The following is a 20,723-nucleotide window of genomic DNA, read 5'->3' as shown; positions in this document are numbered from 1 at the left end:
GTCAGTGTTCTATTGCTGTAAAGAGACACCATGACTACGGCAACAGCAACTTTTTTTTTTTCCCGAGACAGGGTTTCTCTGTGTTGTTTTGGTGCCTGTCCTGGATCTCTCTCTGTAGACCAGACTGGCCTCAAACTCACAGAGATCTGCCTGGCTCTGCCTCCCGAGTGCTGGGATTAAAGGCGTCCTATCACCCATTGGCAACTCTTATAAAAGAAAGCATTTAACTGAGGCTTGCTTATAGTTTCAGAGGTTTAGTCCATTGTCATCATGGTAGGAGCATGGTGACACCCAGGCAGACATGGTGTTGGAGAAGTAGCTGAGAGTTCTATATCCAGATCAGCAGGTAGCAGGAAGAGAGAGAGCCACTGGGCCTGGCCTGGGCTTTTGAAAACCCCAAAGCCCACCCCCAGTGACACACTTCCTTCAGTAAGGCAACATCTACTCCATCAAGGCCACACCTCCCAGTCCCTCTCAAATAGCGCCACTCCCTGATGACCAAGCTTTCAAATCTGTGAGCCCATGAGGGCTGTTCTTGATCAAACCACCACAGTCATGTAGAGCCTCTCATCTTCACCTTCTCTGTTCTAGTTTTCTTGTGATAAGTCAGATGGAGTGGGGTCAGCATCCTCTCTAGGGGCTTTTGTGTTCTTGTTTGTCCTAGCGTATTTAAGTTGGGCCAGGATTCTTATTTCTGAGTTTGGTCCTTGAAGGTTTTTGGCCGTGAAGGTCTGATGCCTAAGTGATGTTTTCCACATTGCTTTTTTACCCGAATTCTGAAGTCTTGTGTAGGTAGAAATGAGAGCATAGAATCAGGGCTGGCACCCTCGTCCTGCATCTCCCCTGTCGCTCTGTTGTGGTGGGAGCTACATAAGAGCACAGTCCAAACATGTCTGAAGAGACTGCGCTTCCTGGAAGGCTGTTGGGCTTCTCTTAGCTAGCCTAGCTTGAATCCCTCAGAGTATCTCCTATTGCTAAATGTGGCTTCTACATAGGAAGATTTGAGATCAGGAGTTCACCGTGATGGCCACTGGACTTGGGTTCCCATGACAGTACCAGTATCAGGCCACAGAGCCAGGGCAAAGGCTATTTAGACAGGTGGGGTGCGGCTCCTTACCGAAGCAGGAACAGCATGCTTGGATCTCTGTCCTCCTCCTGGAAGTCTGTACCTGAAGGAACACTGCCTCCCTCCCTCTGTATTGACTGAGGGCTGGGAGATGGGTGGAACACTTTTCATCCTTTCCCTTATGATGTTCCAGCCTTTTAATTAGGACAGAATGTCAGCAGAGAGGGCCTATATCATCGTTGTTATTTTCTTCTCATCTTCCTTGTGTTTTTGAGACAGAGCTTCTCTGCATAGCTCTGGCTGTCCTGGAACTCTAATATAGACCAGGCTGGCCTCGAACTCATAGAGGTCCGCCTAGCTCTGCCTCCTGAGTGCTGGGATTAAAGAGGTGCACCTCCATGCCTGGTAGAGTGTATCTTCTTATTCTTAAGTTTTTGTTCAACTATGCTGTTGTCACACCTAGTAAAATTAATAACATTCTTTAATATTATCCAGCACAAACCTACAGTCAAGCTTTCCTAATTACATTAAAAAGTCTCACAGTGGGCTTTTTACTTTTGTTATTTCTCTATCTGTTTTGAAGCAATATCTCATGTAGCTCTCTCAGGCTAGCCCCTAATTTACTCGATAGCCAAAGCTGGCCCTGAATTTCTGATCTTCCTGTTTCTACCTCCCAAGTGCTAGGAATACAGGTATGTCCCACCATTTCTATCTTCTTAACAAACATCTGGGTTACCCTAAGTAACCCAGGCTGACCTGGAACTTATGACTCTCCAGCCAGGTGCTAAGGTCACAGATGTGTGCCACCATGTTTGCCTTATTTGTTTGCTAGCTTGCTTATTTTTGTTTGTTTGTATTGATAATGTAGGACCTCAGGCATGCAAGGTCAGCTTTCTTCCTCTGAGCTGTATCCCTGGCCACACACAAAGCCCATGTTACACTGGTCTGTTTTCTTTTTCTTTCCTTGTTATTGTTTTGATTTTGGTTCTGTTGGAATGGTATCACTCAGCATGTAACCTCGACTGTGCTGGAATTTGTAGCAATTCTTCTATCTCAACCTCCCAAGTTCTGGGGTTCTGGGCATTAGCTGCCTGGCTGGTGTCCGTGGGTGACAGCCCGTTTCCCACCCCACCCGTGTGGGTGACAGCCCGTCTCCCACCACACCCCACCCGTGTGGGTGACAGCGCGTCCCCCACCCCACCCGTGTGGGTGACAGCGCGTCCCCCACCCCACCCCACCCGTGTGGGTGACAGCGTGTCTCCCACCCCACCCCACCCGTGTGGGTGACAGCCCTGTCTCCCACCCCACCCCACCCGTGTGGGTGACAGCCCTGTCTCCCACCACACCCCACCCGTGTGGGTGACAGCATGTCTCCCACCCCACCCCACCCGTGTGGGTGACAGCGCGTCCCCCACCCCACCCCACCCTACCCGTGTGGGTGACAGCGCGTCTCCCACCCCACCCCACCCGTGTGGGTGACAGCCCGTCCCCCACCCCACCCCACCCCACCCGTGTCATTGGCTTTCTGTTGTTTTTCCAGACGTGCCAGGTGTGCCAGATGCTGCTGCCAAACCAGTGCAGTTTCTGTGCCCACCAGCGGATCCATGCTCACAAGTCCCCCTACTGCTGCCCGGAGTGTGGTGTCCTCTGTCGCTCTGCCTACTTCCAGACCCATGTGAAAGAGAATTGCCTGCACTATGCCCGAAAAGTGGGCTACAGGTGGGTGCTCCCCAGCTCTCTGCCCTGGTATTGCCCGATGGCAAATCCTTTTTCCAGGCTGGAGTTTGGTTTTAAGAACCCAGTATGTGTTTGAGGGACGGTGCTGGTGAGGTGGTTCAGTGTTACTGATGAGTCTAATGATCCGAGTTTGATACACTTTACCAACATGACAGAGGGAGAGAAACACCTCCTTCCTGTGGGTTGCCCTCTGACCTCTACACCCACGCCATCACACACACACACACACACACACAAGTAAATTAAAATAAGTAAATACAGTTATTGTTGTTTTTTTAAGAGCCCAATAGGAGAATGAGAAGATGGCTTACTGGATAAAGCATTTGCCACCCGAGTGTGACAACCTGAGTTCAAATTCCTAGAACCTCTGTAAAACGGGGCATAGTAGCATGTGTTTGCAGTTCCAGTGCTTTTATGGTGAAATGGGTAGAGATGGGAGAAAGTCTGAAAACTTGCAAGGAGATAGCGTGGTATACACAAGAGTGAACAACAGAGACCCTGTCTCAAGGTAGGAGACAGGGACTGACACCTGAGTGTTCTCCAACCTCTCCACAGTGCTGCATGAACACTTTCATATCAACCCACACATCACACACATATGCACACACATCACAATGCCAAATAGGAAGGCCTGGATTTGATCCCTAACATAATATAAAAAGACTGGGCATGATAGCACATGCCTGTTATCCCAGTACTTATGAGGTGGAGACAGGAAGATCAGGAGTTCAAGTCTAGCCTGGGCTATCTGAGAACCTGCGTCTAAAAACAAACAAAAGCAATGTTGGCTAGTGGGTAGATAGACATTTTGTTTTATAGAGGAAAGAAAGGAGGAGAGAAAATGAGTTTTTTAAAAGTTAAATATTGGGCTGGAGAGATGGCTCAGAGGTTAAGAGCACTGACTGCTCTTCCAGAGGTCCTGAGTTCAATTCCCAGCAACCACATGGTGGCTCACAACCATCTGTAATGAGATCTGGTGTCATCTCTGGCCTGCAGGCATACATGCAGGCAGAATATTGTATACATAATAAATAAATACATCTTTAAAAAGAAAAAAATAAAGTTAATTTTTAAAAAAAGTTAAATATTAAACCAGGTGGGGTGGCACATTCTTGTAATTCTGGCATTTGGGAAGTAGAGGCGGGGGATCAAGTGCTCATGGTCACGCTTGGATACTTAGCACATTTAAGGCTAACCCATGCCACGGGAGACCATTTCTTAAAATACAGAAACATGGCTGGGGAGATGGCTCAGCAGATCAAGCTTGAGGACTGGAGTTTGGATCCCCAGAACCCCCACAAAAGCCAGGTGGGAATCCCAGCACTCAGGAAGCAGAGGCAGTGGGTCCCCAGGGCAAGCATCCTAGCTAGAGAAGTGGAATTGGCACATTCTGGATTCAGGGAAAGACCCTGCCTCAATAAATAAAGTGAAGAATGGTAGAGGAAGACACCAATATCAACCTCAGGTCGCTACACACAAATGTTTATATGTGTCTGCCCACACAGGTGAGTATGTATACGCATACCACCTACATATATAAAAAATAAGTTAAAAAAACCCTCAAAACACAAAAATCAAATTAAATATTAGAAAAAATAGCCTTGAAGGGGAAGAGTATATTTAGTTGTCAATTTGTCCAACTCCCTCCTTGTTTCTGTTTTTTTCTTTATTTCCTTTTGCCTATCTTATTCTGTGTCTGGCTGACCTAAAATTGTACCCCTCTTTCCTTTGCTTCCTGAGTATGTGTGCACATACACTCACATGCATACACACACACACACACACACACACACACACACACACACACACGTATACTATGTACATGTGCAACCGCACGTGGCATTTTCCCCTTCTTTGGAGATAAGGTCTCTGTATGTAGTCCATGTTGGCCTAGACCTCTGTATGTTACACAGGCTAGCTTCAGATTCACAGCCATCTTGCCTTAGCCTCCCAAATGCTGGGGCTACAAGTGGCACTGTCATGCTCAGATTGTCAGTTTGGTTTTTAAAAGTATATATATTTACTGGAGCGGTGGAGGCGCATGCTTATAATCTCAGATCTCAGAGATGGCTCAGTGGTTAAGAGCACTTACTGCTGAATTCTGTCCCCTGTATTCACATCACAACTGCCTATAACTTCAGCTACAGGGATTAAGTGACATCTTTTGGCTTCTGTGGGCAAGTATACATGAGGCATACACATAGATGCACATCCATACACATAAGCAAAAAAAAAAAAAAAGACCTTAAAAGGGTCTTAAAAGGGGGATTCAAGGTTAGCCTGGGCTACATTATGAGACTGTTTCAAAATTCTCTCTCTCTCTCTCTCTCTCTCTCTCTCTCTCTCTCACACACACACACACACACACACACACACACACACACACACACACACAATTATAACTCAGAGTGGAACAATCAGGAGAGTCTCTGAAAGGGGAGTGTCCAGGTTACTGTTGTATTGCTGTGATAAAGGAACACTAGGACAAGGTAACCTACAGAAGACGCATTTGATGGAGGCTGGCTTACAGTTTCAGGAGGGAGCCGTCATGGTGGGAGTGTGGTGGCAGGCAGTAGTGAGAGCTCACATCTGATCTGCAAATGGCCACCACAGGAACATTAGGAGGTTTTCAAGCAGAAGGGTGAGGGAGAGGGTCTGTGGCAGGGCGGAGAGGGAGACTAGCAAACACAAAAGGGATTCCCAGGGTAATGGGTGGAAAGGTTTGTGAATATGACCTGAGGGAATGGTGAGAAATGAGCTGGGGAGGTGGCAGGGCCAGGCCAGGCAGCATCTATGTTCACTGTCAAACTTGTGGACTTGAGCCAGGATAGTGAAGAGCTGCAGAAAGGTTTGCATCAAGTGTGTGGTCTGGCTCATTAGAATTTTGGATAAGAAATAATACTCATTCTTTGTTTGTGAGAGTCCATGCCAGTGTGCTTGTGGAGATCACTGAACAGCTTGCAGGTATCAGTTTGCTCCTACTATGTGGGTGCTGGGGACTGAATCTTGGCCCTCTGTGAGAGATGGCTGAGCAGGTAAGAGCCTGTGCTGCTCTTGCAGAGGATCTGGGCTTAGTTCCCAGCATCCATACTGCACAGCTCACAACCACCTGTAACTTGAGCTCCAGGAGATCTGACTCCCTCTTTTGGCCTCTATAGACATTGAACTCACATGCATAAACCCATACACAGACACACACCCAGAATTAAAAAGAAAATCCCTTTACCTATCTCTATCTATCTATCTATCTATCTATCTATCCATCCATCTCTCCATCATCTATCTGTCTGTCTGTCTATCTATCTATCTATCTATCTATCTATCTATCTATCTATCTATTTGGGTTTTTCATCCTGGAACTCACTCTGTAGACCAGGCTGGCCTTGAACTCACAGAGATCCGCCTGCCTCTGCCTCCCAAGAGCTGAGATTAAAGGCATGCTCTACCAGCACCTGGCTTATAAAATCCTTTTTTAAAGCAAAACAAAATAAAAGCTCCCAATACCTTTTAAACTAACAAGTTTATACAGCTAATTCTAAGAGCAAATCCAATCTAATAGCAATTCATTCAATACCAAAATATTTAGAGGGTGTGTCTTTTTCTTTCTTTCCTCTTGTTTTGTTGTTGTGGTTTTGAGACAGGGTCTCATCGTATGGCCCTGGCTGGAACTATGTAGACCAAGCTGACCTTGAATTCACAGAGATCTGCCTCCATCTATCTGCCTCTGCCTCGTAAGTGCTGGGACTGAAGGCATGTGCAACCATACCCAGCACCAAGAGACTTATATTCTAATTTCTCTCTCCTACATTCTAGGGATTGGAGCCAGGGCTTCAAGTGCTAGGCAAGTGCTCTGCCACAGAGATGCTTCTTCATCTCTGTCTCTTGACTCTTTAGTTCTAGAAATTCCCAGTTGCACAGATTGGTCACCACTTCAAACTGCACATTCTTCCTGCCTCTGGGTTCTTAGCACTAAGATCCAGGCATGCACCATCATACCTGGTAAACCTTTCATTTTAGTTAAATATTTATTTTACTTCTTTAAGAATAAAAAGATAGGGCTGGAGAGATGGCTCAGCGGTTTAGAGCACTGGCTGCTCTTCCAGAGGTCCTGAGTTCAATTCCCAGCAACCACATGGTGGCTCACAACTATCTGTAATGAGATCTGGTGCCCTCTTCTGGTATGCAGGCATACATAATAAACAGACAAGTCTTTAAAAAAATAATAATAAAAAGATAGAATATGTTAAAAGCAATTAAGTTATCAAGCCTTTTTATAATGAATGCCATATAAAACATTGTTCTGAGAAGAGTGACATTAAAATGTTCAAGGGACTAGGGTTGAACTCAGAAAACACATGCCAATAAAGGGTTATTTAAGGCCGGGTGATATTGGTGAAATTATTAAGGCCACTCCACGTAGTTAAAAGGGAGGTTTATTTTGTGGGGTAACTTACAAGTGAAGGGATAGTTTACAGGGTCTGGGAAAGGTGTAGCGCAGTCTGGCGGTGTTCTCTGGAGAACTCTGCTCAGTCTGCCTCCAGCGACCAGGGTCCAGGAACCAAGAGAGCCCATGCATCCGGATCTCGGGTCTTCAGGGTCCTCTCTTGGCTCTGCCTTGTAGGCGTGACAGTTACAGAAGCCTCAATGGGGGTTGGAACGTCCAGGTCAAAGCTGGAATGGCTACCCACTCCAGGGTGGTAGTGGCACACACCTTTAATCCCAGCCCTCGGGAGGCAGAGGCAGGTGGGTCTCTATGCGTTTGAGGACAGCCTGGTCTACAGAGCGAGTTACAGGACAGCCAGGGTACACAGAGAAACCCTGTCTTGAGGGGGAAAAAGTGTGTGTGTATGGGGGAGGTACTTAAGTTCCTCAACTATAATCTTTTTACAAAAAGATTTATTTTTACTTATGTTTCTGTATATGTGTCTATGTATGCCAGATATGTACAGATTCCAGAAGAGAACATCCCTTGGGGCTAGAGTTATAGTGTTTGGGAGCTGCCTTGGGTACTGATGTGAGTGCTAGGAACTGATTGAACTTGAGATCTCTGGAAAAGTAGCAAGTGCTCTTGTCCACTGAGCCATTTTTCAGACCCCCTTTATTATTTATTGATTTGTTTGTTTGTTTTCAAGGCAGGGTCTCTCTATGTAGCTCTGGATGTCCTGGAACTCACTCTGTAGACCAGGCTGGCTTAGAACTCACAGAGATCTGCCTGCCTCTGCCTCCCACGTATTGGGATTAAAGGCATGCACCAGCAGTTTCTGTTAATTTTGAAACAGGGTTTCCCTATGTAGGTCAAATTGGACTGTAGCTCACAATGTTACCCAAGCTAGCTTCAGATTCATGGCAATCTGCCTGCCTTGGCTTCCTGTGTGCCAGGATTGCAGGAGTGAGCCCTCACACCTCCTGTTCCTTTCTTTTGAGTGGACGCATAGGAGTAACTAGGAATACCAAATCCAGATTCTGTGGTTAGCTTCTTGAGGTGCTGGCAGACTGTATTCCACAGTTGCTGTACCGTTTTAAATTCCTACCAGCAGGGTATGAAGTTTTTATCCTTTTGTCTTTGCCAACAGTTGTTACTCAGTCCCTTGTTAAATGTATGAATTGCAGATATGTCTCCCCATTCTCTTGGTGCTAATGCTATTCACTAATTTCTAAAAGGATAACTGTTCCATTTTACTGAATGCTACTACAGGGTTTTACAATATTAGTTTGTATTTTGTATTCTTTCTGTTTTTCTGTTTTAGGACAATGCTAAAAAGCTTGTACATTTTGTGTGTGTGTGTGTGTGTGTGTGTATGTGTGTGTGTTAGTTATATAATTTGTATGCATTTTCTGTAAAATACATGTATAATTTATATGTTTTAGGAAGTTAGAGTTTTGATTAATTTTATTCTTTTGACAATTTCATATGTGTATATAATGTATTTTGATTAATTCCCCCTTTTTTCTATCAGCCTCTAACCTTCATCCCTACCAGTCTCTTTTCCAGAGTCACATGACTTAGTTTCATTCTATGACCTAGTTTAACCAGGGTCATCTTTGTGAGCATTGAATTGGAACTGTCCATTGATCATGGTGGAATCACCAAACCCCCTCCCTGAATTTCTCAATAGCTGACCTAGAACTCGCTCTGTAGACCAGGCTGGCCTCAAGCTCAGAGATCCTCTTGCCTCTGCCTCCCGTGTGCTGGGATAAAAGGTGTGCACCACCATTGCTGGCCCGAGGAGCCCATTTTTATGCAGACCCAGCCTGATGCTCTGAGTTCCTGATGGCAGTGGCTGTGTCTTGTTCAGAAGGTGGCATTCCACAGCCCCTTTTCCTATTTTTTGTCTCTTAGATTCTCTTTTTAAATTTAGTTTTACTATTTTTAAATTAACTTTATTTATTATGAATGTTTGTCTGCATGTATGTCTATGAACCATATGCATGCCTGGTATGCACAGAGACCAGGAGAGGGTGTCAGATCCTCTGGAACTAGAGTCACAGATGATTGTGAACCACCTTGTGGTACTAGGAATCAAACCCAGTCCTCTGGAAGAGCGGCCAGTGCTTCAGGCTGCTGAGCCAGTCTGGCTGTCCCATATTCTTTCTGCCCTTCTTCCCACAGATGTTCTTAAAACTTAATCTATCCTTTTTAAATGATTTGGAATGTGGCCAATGATGTCATAATAAAGCACAATTATACTATTTATTGTTTTCTTATTGCTGATAATGGACAAAGTTAAATCTTATACACTTATTTTAAAACTTCACATGTTTCAGCCGGGCGGTGGTGGTGCACGCCTTTAATCCCAGCACTCGGGAGGCAGAGCCAGGTGGATCTCTGTGAGTTTGAGGCCAGCCTGGGCTACCAAGTGAGTTCCAGGAAAGGCGCCAAGCTACACAGAGAAACCCTGTCTCGAAAAACCAAAAAAACAAAAAAAAAAAAAAAAAAAAAAACTTCACATGTTTCACAGCATATAATTATAAAATTGTCTTTCATTTTTAAAATGTGGTTATGAGTTGGAAGTACTTGTGTATGCTGAAAGTTGATTTTACTGTGTGTGTGTGTGTGTGTGTGTGTGTGTGTGTGTGTGTGTGTGTGTGTGTGTAGGCCTGTGGACAGCTTATGGGAGTTGGTAGTTTCCTACCACTTGGATTCTGAGGACTGAACTTGGGCCTTCAAGTCTGGCAGTAAGAACCTGTGCATGCCTAACCATCTTGCTGGCCTGGAACTGAACTTGAGTCAGTACTGAACTGTTCTTCTCCTCCACTCCTACCAGCTTCTCTCAGGAAGGCTTCAGATTTTTAGTTTGCAGGACGGCCAGTTTGGAGAGGACTTAGGATTATCCTTCCTTCTCTGCCAGACATGACCTTGGGCACAAGGAGTTTTGTGCATTTATGCAGATAGCAGCAAGTACAGTATTAGGATGTATGTGCAGAGGCTGCAGCCTGGGCTGGAATGAGGGAGCAGGGCCCTGAGGTGGCCTTTTTCTTGCCTTCCATCCTCTTCCCGCCTTACCCTGGGTCTAACCCTCCTCCACCTTTGCTGTCCAGGTGCATCCACTGTGGTGTCATCCACCTGACTTTGGCCTTGCTGAAAAGCCACATCCAGGAGCGACACTGCCAGGTTTTCCACAAGTGTGCATTCTGCCCCATGGCCTTCAAGACTGCCAGTAGTACAATGGACCACAGTACCGCCCAGCACCCCACCCAGCCCCACAGACCCTCCCAGTGAGTGCAGCTGCAGGACCAGCAGGTCCTGTGGGGCAGGGGTGGTCTGGATGCTGTACGGGTGGCATAAGGATGGGCTGGGGGACTAAGGCTCTATGGAGAGATGATGTGGAGTCTCCTGAGGACATCCCAAGGCAGGAAAAGATGCACACTGGCTCAGGCTAGTGAGTCTCCAGACTTCACCCTGGTTCAGAGAGGGCAGAGACAGGGAGAGGGGCTGTTTGATCCTGCCAGAAGAGCCCTGGTTACCTCACACCTCCGGGGCTTGTTTTGTCAGGCTAATTTATAAGTGCTCCTGTGAAATGGTCTTCAATAAGAAGAGGCACATTCAACAGCATTTTTACCAGAATGTCAGCAAGACACAGGCGGGTGTCTTCAAGTGCCCTGAGTGCCCGCTCCTGTTTATGCAGAAGCCAGAATTAATGCAGCATGTCAAGGTGAGGTGCCCTGGGAGAGAAGCTTCGGAAGAAGTGATGTGCCTTGGGCCAGGGGTGTGACTCTGCATCTTTCCATCCCCAGAGTACCCACGGGGTTCCCCGGAACGTGGATGAGCTGTCCAGCCTCCAGTCTGCAGCGGACACATCCTCTAGTCGCCCTGCATCTCGGGCTCCCACTGAGCCCCCAGCCACAAATGTAGCTGCTAGAGGCAGCTCCCTGACGGCTGGTCGTTGGGGCCGGCCGGAAGCCCACCGCAGGGCTGAAGCCAGGCCCCGGATGAGGAGCACTGGCTGGACCTGCCAGGAGTGCCAGGAATGGGTTCCTGATCGAGAGAGCTATGTGTCCCACATGAAAAAGAGCCACGGTCGGGTGAGTGCAGCCACGTGTCACAGTGTGGCACTGGAATCTCGGGCATCTGTCCTGTAGGCAAGGATCCTCTTATGTGGCTAACCTCTGCAGGTTCCTGGTGCTTGGGGCAGCGTGTGTACTGTAGATCTGAAGGTCTTGGGGCTATCCTCCTTTCTGGCCATATCGCTACAACTTAGCAAGAGGACCCAGAACTTGGGATTCTGATGCTTTGGGATTTGTTTCCTCTTCCCGCAGACACTGAAGCGGTACCCATGCCGGCAGTGTGAACAGTCCTTCCATACCCCCAGCAGCCTGCGCAAACACATCCGCAACAATCATGACACAGTCAAGAAGGTCTACACTTGTGGGTGAGTCTGGAAGGGGAAAGGAAGTCCTGAAATTCAGAAGGCTCTGCCTGGGCACCACTGGGGCTCTTCTGTGCTGTGAGATGGGGTGCCAGCAGGAAAACACCAGCTAAATTAGGAATCTGGCAAGTTAGGTGGAGCCGTTATCTAAATTGTTCTATTATTAATAAAAACTCAGGTATCAGATATTGGGGTAAAAAAGAAAGTAGCAGAGGAACAACCAGCGGACCCTGTCTCCACAATTCCCAGATCAAAAAGGCCCACAAATCTTTTTAAGCCCCTCCTTCTCCCTTCCTGTGCCTGTCTATCATATCCTGGGTCCTCCGAAATCTCTGTGGCTAATTCCCATCAACTAGTCGTTGACTCTGTCCTGATTCAAGGTGGCAGTCTCGCAGTGTTCCTGTGATCAAAACATCCCGTAACAATCAGGAACCGGCGTCCAGGGCCTGGCCGCTCTTGACCCTTTCCTTTCTCACTCCTTAGCCCGAATTTTCTCAATGGGGCCTAATATTTGAGAGGAGAGATGACGATGTCGAGTAGTGACAGGTGTGTTCTGGCCCAGCACTAGGCCCTCTGGACGGCATTGGGATGAGGGCTTAGTGTCGAGTACATCAGCCTTCGGAGTGCTCTTGTCTGCTCCCTAGCCATCTCACTGGTTTGATTACCGGGTCTACCTCCTCACATAGCTTTCCTTCGCATATTGGTGAGGAACACGGGGATCCAGGGGTTTCAACACCTCCTCAACTGTGCTCTTGCAGGTACTGCACGGAGGACAGCCCCAGCTTTCCTCAGCCCTCCCTCCTGGAGAGCCACATCAGCCTTATGCATGGTATCAGAAACCCTGATTTGAGCCAGACGTCCAAAGCCAGACATCCAGGTGGACATTCCCCTCAGGTAAGTGTGGGATCACTGCCTTGAACTGGCTGCTCGTGAGGCCTGGGACTGGAAAGGCATCAGAGGGGCTGCAGGAGCCTCTTAGTAGTTGTGGTCCTGGAGCAAGCAGAGTGACACCTAAATGTAGTCACTATTTCCGTGTGTCCCATTAGGGCACTGAGCATACGTAGGAGACAGCAACAAAGATCCACGGGAAAGCCTGCCCCCGAGACGTTCATCACTCTAACCTTACTTCTGCTTCCTGCAAATGCGATGGGATGGGCAGGTGGGGCACCTTGTCAGGAAGGTCCTTACTTCCCCGTCCGCTCTAGCTGTGGGAAGAGTCAGGTCCAGAGCCTCCGCCAGCCCCTTGCTGTCTTCCCTCATCCTGTTGCGTGCCCCTTCCCCATTTCTGGAGAGCGCCTAGAGAGCCTGACGGGCCTGCACTGCAGGTCTTCCCACATGACGGCACAGAGCAGGGGCTCTGAGGAGGACTCGGTAGGCTGGAGAGCTCCCTGGGGCTCGTGGGCTGTCGTAACTGTCTGTCAGGGAGTGACGCTAGCACACAAAGCAGGTCGAGTAGCCAGTTCTTTCTCCTCGGTCAGCACCAACACATGACAACATGCACATGCCTTGGACACAGCAGCGCTGCTTCTAGGACCTTTGGGTAGAGAGTGTTGGGCCTTAGGCGTACAGCAGTGTGCTCCGCAGTGACGGGGTGGAACTTGGGTATCTGCTGGAGGAAACCGTCAGCCCACAAGGGTTAGTGTGCTGCCACTAGGAAGACGAAGCTTGTGTGTTTGCTCACATGGAGACAAGCTCCAGGAGATGTTATTAGGTACCAAATTGCAGAGGGAGAGAATTGAGCATAGCATGCGATCATTTTACAACTTTTTTTCTTTTTTTTTAAACATTCATGAGCTGTTTCTTAGAGGAGCTGTACAACCCAGGATTCTTAGTTTGCTCTCTATTGCTATGATGAAGACCATGACCAAAAACAGTTTGGAGAGGAAGGACTTCATTGCAGCCTATAGTTTATTGTCTATCCTGGAGGCAGGAACAGAAGCAGAGACCATAGAGGAACACTGCTCACTGTCCTGCTCTCTATGGCTTGCTAAGCCTGCTTTCTTAAACACTCCAGAACCACCTGCACAGGGGTGACACCACCACTGTGGGCTGGGGCCATCCGTCCATGTCAATCACTAATCAAAAAAATGCCCTACAGCAGGCCAATTTGAAGGAGGCATTTCTAACTGAGGGTGCCTCTTCCCAGATGACCTGTCAAGTTGACAAATACTAAGCATAGCCAGTAATACGTTCTTTGAAGACAGGCCTGAGGAGTGGGGTAGCAGGACTCTGTACCTTCCTGTTAGGCCACATCTATACATAACACTAGAAACACAGCACAGCAACTTGGGCTGGGGAATGTTGCAGCAGCTGAGAATACTTGCTGCTACTCTGCCACTGGACCCAAGTTCAATTCCGAGCACCCATGTGGTGGTTCACAGTTAGCCAACATTGCACTTCTGGGGAGCCTGAACCCCTTTTTCTGACCTTCTCAGGCACATGGTGCACGTACATACATGCAGGCAAAACACTCACATGTGAAAGAAAATGAATAAATCTAATTAAAATTAAAAAACCAAAGGTCTTGAGCTATCCCTAGAACCCACTGATGGGGGATGTCCTTCTGTTTGCTGCGAATATGAAAAAACTATTCCCACAAGCTGTCTTCTGGCCTCCGCATGAGTTCCATGGTACACGTGCGCTCTCCCTGGTAAGCAGGAAGTACGTCTGAGGGCCCGGCCTCATCTCTGCTCTGACTTTTCTTTCAGGTCAACCATCTGAAAAGACCAGTCAGCAGAATGGCAGATGCTCCAGGCGCTAGCAATGGCGAGGCTGTCTCCTCCACCAAAAGGCACAAGTCCCTGTTTCAGTGTGCGAAATGCAGCTTTGCCACAGACTCAGAGCCCGAGTTCCAGAGCCACATACCTCAGCACCAGGTGGACAGCTCCACAGCGCAGTGTCTCCTCTGTGGGTTGTGCTACACGTCCGCCAGTTCCCTCAGCCGCCACCTCTTCATAGTCCACAAAGTGAGAGACCAGGAGGAGGAAGAGGAGGAGGAGGAGGAGACTGTGGAAGTGAAGGTGGAAGCCGCCGACCCAGAGACATGCTCTGGAGAGGAGGTGGCCAAGGAAACTAGAGAGAATGGACTGGAAGAATGTGCCCGTGAGCCTTCGGTGGCTGACTTAAAGCCAAGGAGGCCACTAGGCCTGTCCCTGGAGGAAGACAGTACCCAAGGCCCCCAAAATCAACCACAGGCCTCTCAGGATCAGAACAGCCATGCACTATCTCCTCAGGTGTGACCAGAGGCTTTGTGGCCATCAGTCAGGCCTGGCACCCTCCACCGCTGTGCAGACTGTGAACTAGAAAGCTCTGCCCAGTGTGTGTGACCGCTCTGCTCTCTCTGGAGCAGTGTCTGTCCTGAGCTGGAGACTCTGGATGTCCCCGGCCCCAGAAAATGGGGGGGGGGGCATCCAGAATCCCCCACAGCTCTGAGTTTGCTCCTGTTATTTATGGCTTTATGCTGCTTCTTGGTACCCCAGTTCTCATCCGTGTCTTTCAAGCCCCAGGCTAGTCCAACCCCAGTGCTGTCCACTCAGCCTGCAGCTCCTCTGTGCGGCTCTGGGCTCTCTACCTGCTGCGATCAGCGGGCACTCCTCAGAGCTGTTTTCTGTAGGCACCAGCTCTCCTTCCTGCCTTCAGAGCCCAAGGAGGAGGAGAATGAAGGGGGCTGGCTGTTCCTCGGGAACTCTGCCCAGCCTGGCTTGGTGAGGTTCCTTGATCACCCTTTCCTTCCTGTCTTGTCTGATTCTTTTCCCCAGAACCATCCTGAGGACCTCACCTGTCACACTGGCTGATCATGTCTCCGTGGGGGGGAGCAATGGCAGTACCCTCGTGTTTGGAACTGAGGGAAGCGTGAAGTATGGCCAAGGCAGGCAGGTGCCCAGAGCCAGGCCCTCCTGCTGCTGTCCTGCAATCCCAGACAGGTGGGGCGTGGGTACACAGACAGTGGGATATCTGTATTCTTAATCCTGTGCCATTAGAGAGGCTGCTGCCTCGGGCAGGCCAGCCCCTCCTCCTCTCGGCTACATTCTTGTTGCTCAGATGATATTTCAATAAAAAAATCTTCTTACCATGCAGGTAGGCTCTTGGCATTCATCTTCATGTGAGCTAGCACTTCCCTGCTCCACCCGAGGCTCTTCCCAGAGTTCCCTGACTGCCCCATCTGAAGGAAGACTGTGTTTCTGCTGCCCATGGAGCGCTAGGCTCTGGAGCTTGTGGTTGGGAAACCAGGAATCCTGGATATCTTGGTTCTCTGAGACTTCTAAAGGCGCAGAGGGAGGTGTCAGTACTGGTTACAAGCCATCTCCAAGGACTCTGGCCTAGTGGCATTGTCCTTAAGGCCTGTTGATATTCTCTGGGCATCTTTCCGTGAAAGGGCTTTCAATCCAAGAGATTCTTGGGGAGGGTGGAAAGGAGGAATTCTGTGACTTCCGTACAGCACTTGGAGACCATTGCCATTGCCACAGCAAACCCAGACAAGTGGTAGGCTTAGGGTTAGATGAGAGGTGGGACCTGCCCGAGCACAGGGACAGGTTGTGGGGAGTGTTCTCTGACTCAGATGGCCTGCAGCTGGACCAGCAGGATCCTTCCTGGGCAACCTAGAGAAGGGCTGCTGGCTGAGTTCCTAGACTGGACCTTTCAAAGGAGGTATGAATAGCTATTAAGAATCAAGTTGGATAAATATGCATGGCCTTTTCACAATTGAAGACATTTTTTTCTTGCTCTATCTAAGGCCAGATTTGTAGTGAATGGCCAATGGCCGGGAGAGTGAGTGCTTGCTCAGATCCAGAGGCTCCCTGTCTGTACCATTTGAATGAGCATTCTTCCTGGGAGTCACTTCCCTGCTTCTCCAGCTGGCAGTGAGGGGAAGCCAGCCACTGTCCCTTGCCCAATTCCATTGCATAAATCTGGCTTCTCTTCAGATCCTATCAGTCCTATCCTTATGCTAGTCCCCATTTCAGGGAGTGTCTGTACCCCAGATCATTCGTGAGAACAGGTTCTTAAGGAGGTGAACAGAGGGCTTTGAGCTGTAGGTCTGCATTTCTTCCTACTCAGGAACCACGGGAGCTGGAACCCAGGGGGAGAGACTGGGGTAGAGCACCTGTGCGCATGCCAACCCCAGCCTCTTGGAGTGGAGAGTAGAAATTGCTTTGGGAAGCCTGAGCCATGGCCTGAGTTCTTCCTGCCCGTGACCGGCTCCTAACAGCCCTCCCTCCTCACAGGCTCCACCCCGTCAGAGTGGAGCTAGAAATCCCCATCCAGCTCCTCCCAAGCTCTCATGAAGCCGTGAGTGTGCGAGCACTTTCTAGTTTCCAGAATAGCATGGGGGTTCTGCACTCTGGACCTGGAGACGAGCATATCTCATCTGCTGCTCACATTTGGATGCGGGGTATCGGTTAAGAGTTAGCCTGCATGCCTATTCATTATTCAGTGAAGATGAAGATAGCATTTCCAGTCCCGCTCATGGCCAGCATCTTGTTAACTCTTAACAGAGATGTTCATTCAATCCTCCCAAGGACCCCGGTTATCCTTCTGTTTTACAGAGAAGACAACAGCCTTAGAAAGGTTGAATGACATATGTTGGGCCACCTGTGACGATGGTGCTGAGTCAGGCCTGTCAACCACTGTGCTCATTTAGTGACAGGGCTGCTCTGGCTGCTGCCAGCCTGTCGGTGGCACGGAGCCGTCCAAAGCTCACCCTACTCTCTGAAAAGGCAGGGTGCCCCACAGTGTCAGATCCTCCATGGAGTCCACCAGTGCCTTGTCACCCCAAGGAGGGACCTGCATTTCACATGCGGTGTCCCTGCATCGTTCATTCTCACTGGGGTTTACTTTGCTATCTGAAGACCCGTCATTTCCGGAGCACTGTAGAAGAGGTTACCTAACTCTCCGGGGAACACACGTCCCCTGGAGCCAGCATCTCCCGATTGCGCATGACCGTTTTCAATGCACTCTTGTCTGTCTTCTGAGGACGCTTGCTGTAACAGGCACATCACTGCTGAAGTGGGTACTCTCCTCATCAAGTTAGATAAGATTCTCTCCTCTAGAAACCACCATCGAATACACTGAGGCTTGACACGTGACTAGTACTTACACTTTAACTGCTTTGTCTTTGTAAAATGATACGCCGAATTACCATGGACTAATTGTTGTAAAGAATTTGCCTCGTATGTAAACAGTCTGGGTTTTAAAAATTTAATGGTTGTGTTGTGGCCCCTGCCCCCACCCCCCCAGAATTCCACATTTTGCCTTGCCCCAGACTGAGGAACGTCTGTCCTGTTCAACATTGTACATTCAGCACCAAGTAATTTTTTTTTTTTAATTTTTTGTTTGGAAAAAATAGATGCATATACATTTGACATCAAACAAAACATTCAACAATACAAATGAATATACAATAAAAAGTTAACTTCCTGATGGAGGTGAGCCTCCAGTGCCCTCACCAGAGTTCCTCATTGTTATCTTTATCTTGTGTATCTTTCCAGAGCAATTCTATGCATTTATGAGTTTATAAATATGTATATTTATATATCTATTTTTAATACAAACAGTAGCATTCTATACACCATGTTCTGAAGCTTGCTTTTTTTTCACTTACATAATGTTATAGAGGTTGTTCAAAACTTAGACACTGGGTCAGTATAGTTTTTTAAAAGCTTCAAACAGTTTTTTGCATCCAGCGGTACTTTAAAAGGTATGCGGGTGAGTGAATGGATGTGTGCATGAATGAACAGATCTAACTTAACTAGTAACATAGCCATGGCTCTCTCATGCAGACCTAAACAAGAGTGGACCCTCTAGATTCTAGAATATGTCCTTTGTCTTCTCCAAGAGGTCTCGACAGCCACCCACCTCATCAACACTCACAGCAGCTTAGGAAGGCACACGGGATGCCTTGGGCCATGACTCTCAAATACATGATTTTTTTTTCCAGGTCCCTGTTTAAAATGCTTTTTTTAATTGGAAAATGGTGGTCCACTAATAGAGAAAATGTAAAACACATATTTGTTTATTTTTAAAGATTTATTTATTTTATGTTTATGAGTGCTCTATCTGCATGTACACCTTTATACCATAAGAGGGTATAAGATCCCATTACAGGTGGTTGTCAGCCACCATGTGGTTGCTGAGAACTGAACTCAGGACCTCTGAAAGAGCAACCAGTGCTCCTAACCACTGAGCCATCTCTCCAGCCCCAAAACATATATTTATAATCCCATCCTCTTAGCAAGTGCTGTAGCTAGAGTTTTCCTGCCTTGCCCACAGTCAGGACAAATCTTTGTCACCTGCCAGTCCCACAGCCACTCAGACCCAACCAAATAAACACAGAGACTTATATTGCTTACAAACTATGGCCGTGGCAGGCTTCTTGCTAACTGTTCTTATAGCTTAAATTAATCCATTTCCACAAATCTATACCCTGGCTTGTGGCTTACCGGTATCTTTTCATGTTGCTTGTCGGGGTGGCGGCTGGCAGTGACTCCTGCCTTCCTGTTCTTTTATTTCTCCTCTCTTCCTGCCTGGCCACTGGCCAGTCAGTATTTTATTTATTGACCAATCAGAGCAACTTGACATACAGACCATCCCCCAGCGCAGTCAAATGCAGACCATCTCAGACACCTGCACTCAGGCCCGTGGTCCTGATCATCCTCTATGCGGACCTGCTGGGTAATGCCACAAGGAACCCAAGAAGGGCTCCCACAGGACATACAGAACATCCCACAGCAAAGTGTAGTTATCAGTTTTGTATCACCTTCCAGTTCTTTGGCATGTTCATAATTGAATTTATGGTATAATTATGATGATAGCAGTTATGTCCTAGGGTGTTGGGCATACTAGAGAAGTGCTCTACCACTGAGCCACCTCCTAGTCCTTTTTGTTTTGTTTTATGGAGACAGAGTCTTGCTTTGCAGCCAGGTTGGCTGCCTCGGCTTCCTGAATAATAAGATTACAGGCATCACCACCACAAAGACTTTATAATTTTTCTTGGGTGATCTCAAGAGCAGTGTAAGAGAATGGAGAAAGCCAGTAACTAGAAATCAGAAATGCTCATTCCTGGTCCCTGTTCACAATCATTTGGTCCTGGGTTCTCTCATCTGCCAGATAATGAGATTGTTTTATGTCCTTGGGTATCTTGAACTTGGCTTGATCTATCTTCTCATTGTACATATGTTTATGCCCAAGTAGAGAAGACTATCACTTACAGTGTTTTACTTATTCATTTACTTTTTGACTAAAATCTACACAAAATGGAAAAGATCCTACCCAGCAAATAGTTGTCATTTTACTTTTGTGTACACACACACACACACACACACACACACACACATTCTACCACTGAACTACATTCCCAGTACATTTATTTGTATTGCAATTTGTATCAGGTTTTTGCTTTTACATACTGAGTTATTTTCTATTACATTTGCCTTTTGTTAACTCTTCCAAATTGGACTTTCTGTCCATTGATAATTTTCAGGCATCTTCAAATCTTGTCATCTAGGCACTTTAGGGACCTGCATCCAGATGAGTTCTTGAACTAGTTCATTGTACAGTGTAGTGGCCTTCAAATATGTTTTTATTACCCTGGGAGTAATGGTATACACCTGCAGTCTTGGCAGATGGATACAGGAGGATTTGGAGTTCAAGGCCAGCCTGAATACATGGGACTCTGTCTTAAAAAAATAAAAATTTGCCGGGCGGTGGTGGTGCACGCCTTTAGTCCCAGCACTTTGGAGGCAGAGGCAGGCGGATCTCTGTGAGTTCAAGGCCAGCCTGGGCTACCAAGTGAGTTCCAGGAAAGGTACAAAGCTACACAGAGAAACCCTGTCTTGAAAAACCAATAAATAAATATAAAAATTTTAAAAATATGTGTGTGTGTGCATAGAGACAGTTTCATCTCTAGCACCGACTAGCCTGAAATTCACTATGTAGTATGTGCTGGCCTCAAATTCATGAACATTGGTCTGCCTCAGGTTCCCAAGTCCCAAAATGACTGGTGCAAGCCACCACACCCAGTGGGTTTTGTTTTTAATTTTCAAATTTAAACTGTGTTT

General features: G+C 47.6%; 1 protein-coding gene across 1 annotated transcript in view; it reads left to right on the top strand.

Moving 5' to 3' along the window:
* Znf592 (zinc finger protein 592) overlaps window positions 1–18,233 on the top strand; it is a 50,848-nt gene extending 32,615 nt beyond the window's left edge. Inside the window, exons 4-10 of the mRNA XM_028873779.2 lie at window positions 2,607–2,785; window positions 10,343–10,519; window positions 10,797–10,956; window positions 11,039–11,326; window positions 11,561–11,673; window positions 12,429–12,564; window positions 14,379–18,233. Of these exons, the coding sequence (XP_028729612.1) occupies window positions 2,607–2,785; window positions 10,343–10,519; window positions 10,797–10,956; window positions 11,039–11,326; window positions 11,561–11,673; window positions 12,429–12,564; window positions 14,379–14,909 (1,584 nt within the window). The 3' untranslated portion in view covers window positions 14,910–18,233. The remainder of the gene's footprint in view (window positions 1–2,606; window positions 2,786–10,342; window positions 10,520–10,796; window positions 10,957–11,038; window positions 11,327–11,560; window positions 11,674–12,428; window positions 12,565–14,378) is intronic.
* The last annotated feature ends 2,490 nt before the right edge of the window (window positions 18,234–20,723 follow it).

The sequence above is a fragment of the Peromyscus leucopus genome, chromosome 1, assembly GCF_004664715.2.
Source record: "Peromyscus leucopus breed LL Stock chromosome 1, UCI_PerLeu_2.1, whole genome shotgun sequence".
Taxonomy (NCBI): Eukaryota; Metazoa; Chordata; class Mammalia; order Rodentia; family Cricetidae; genus Peromyscus; species Peromyscus leucopus.
This window is presented reverse-complemented; position numbering and strand designations above follow the sequence as displayed.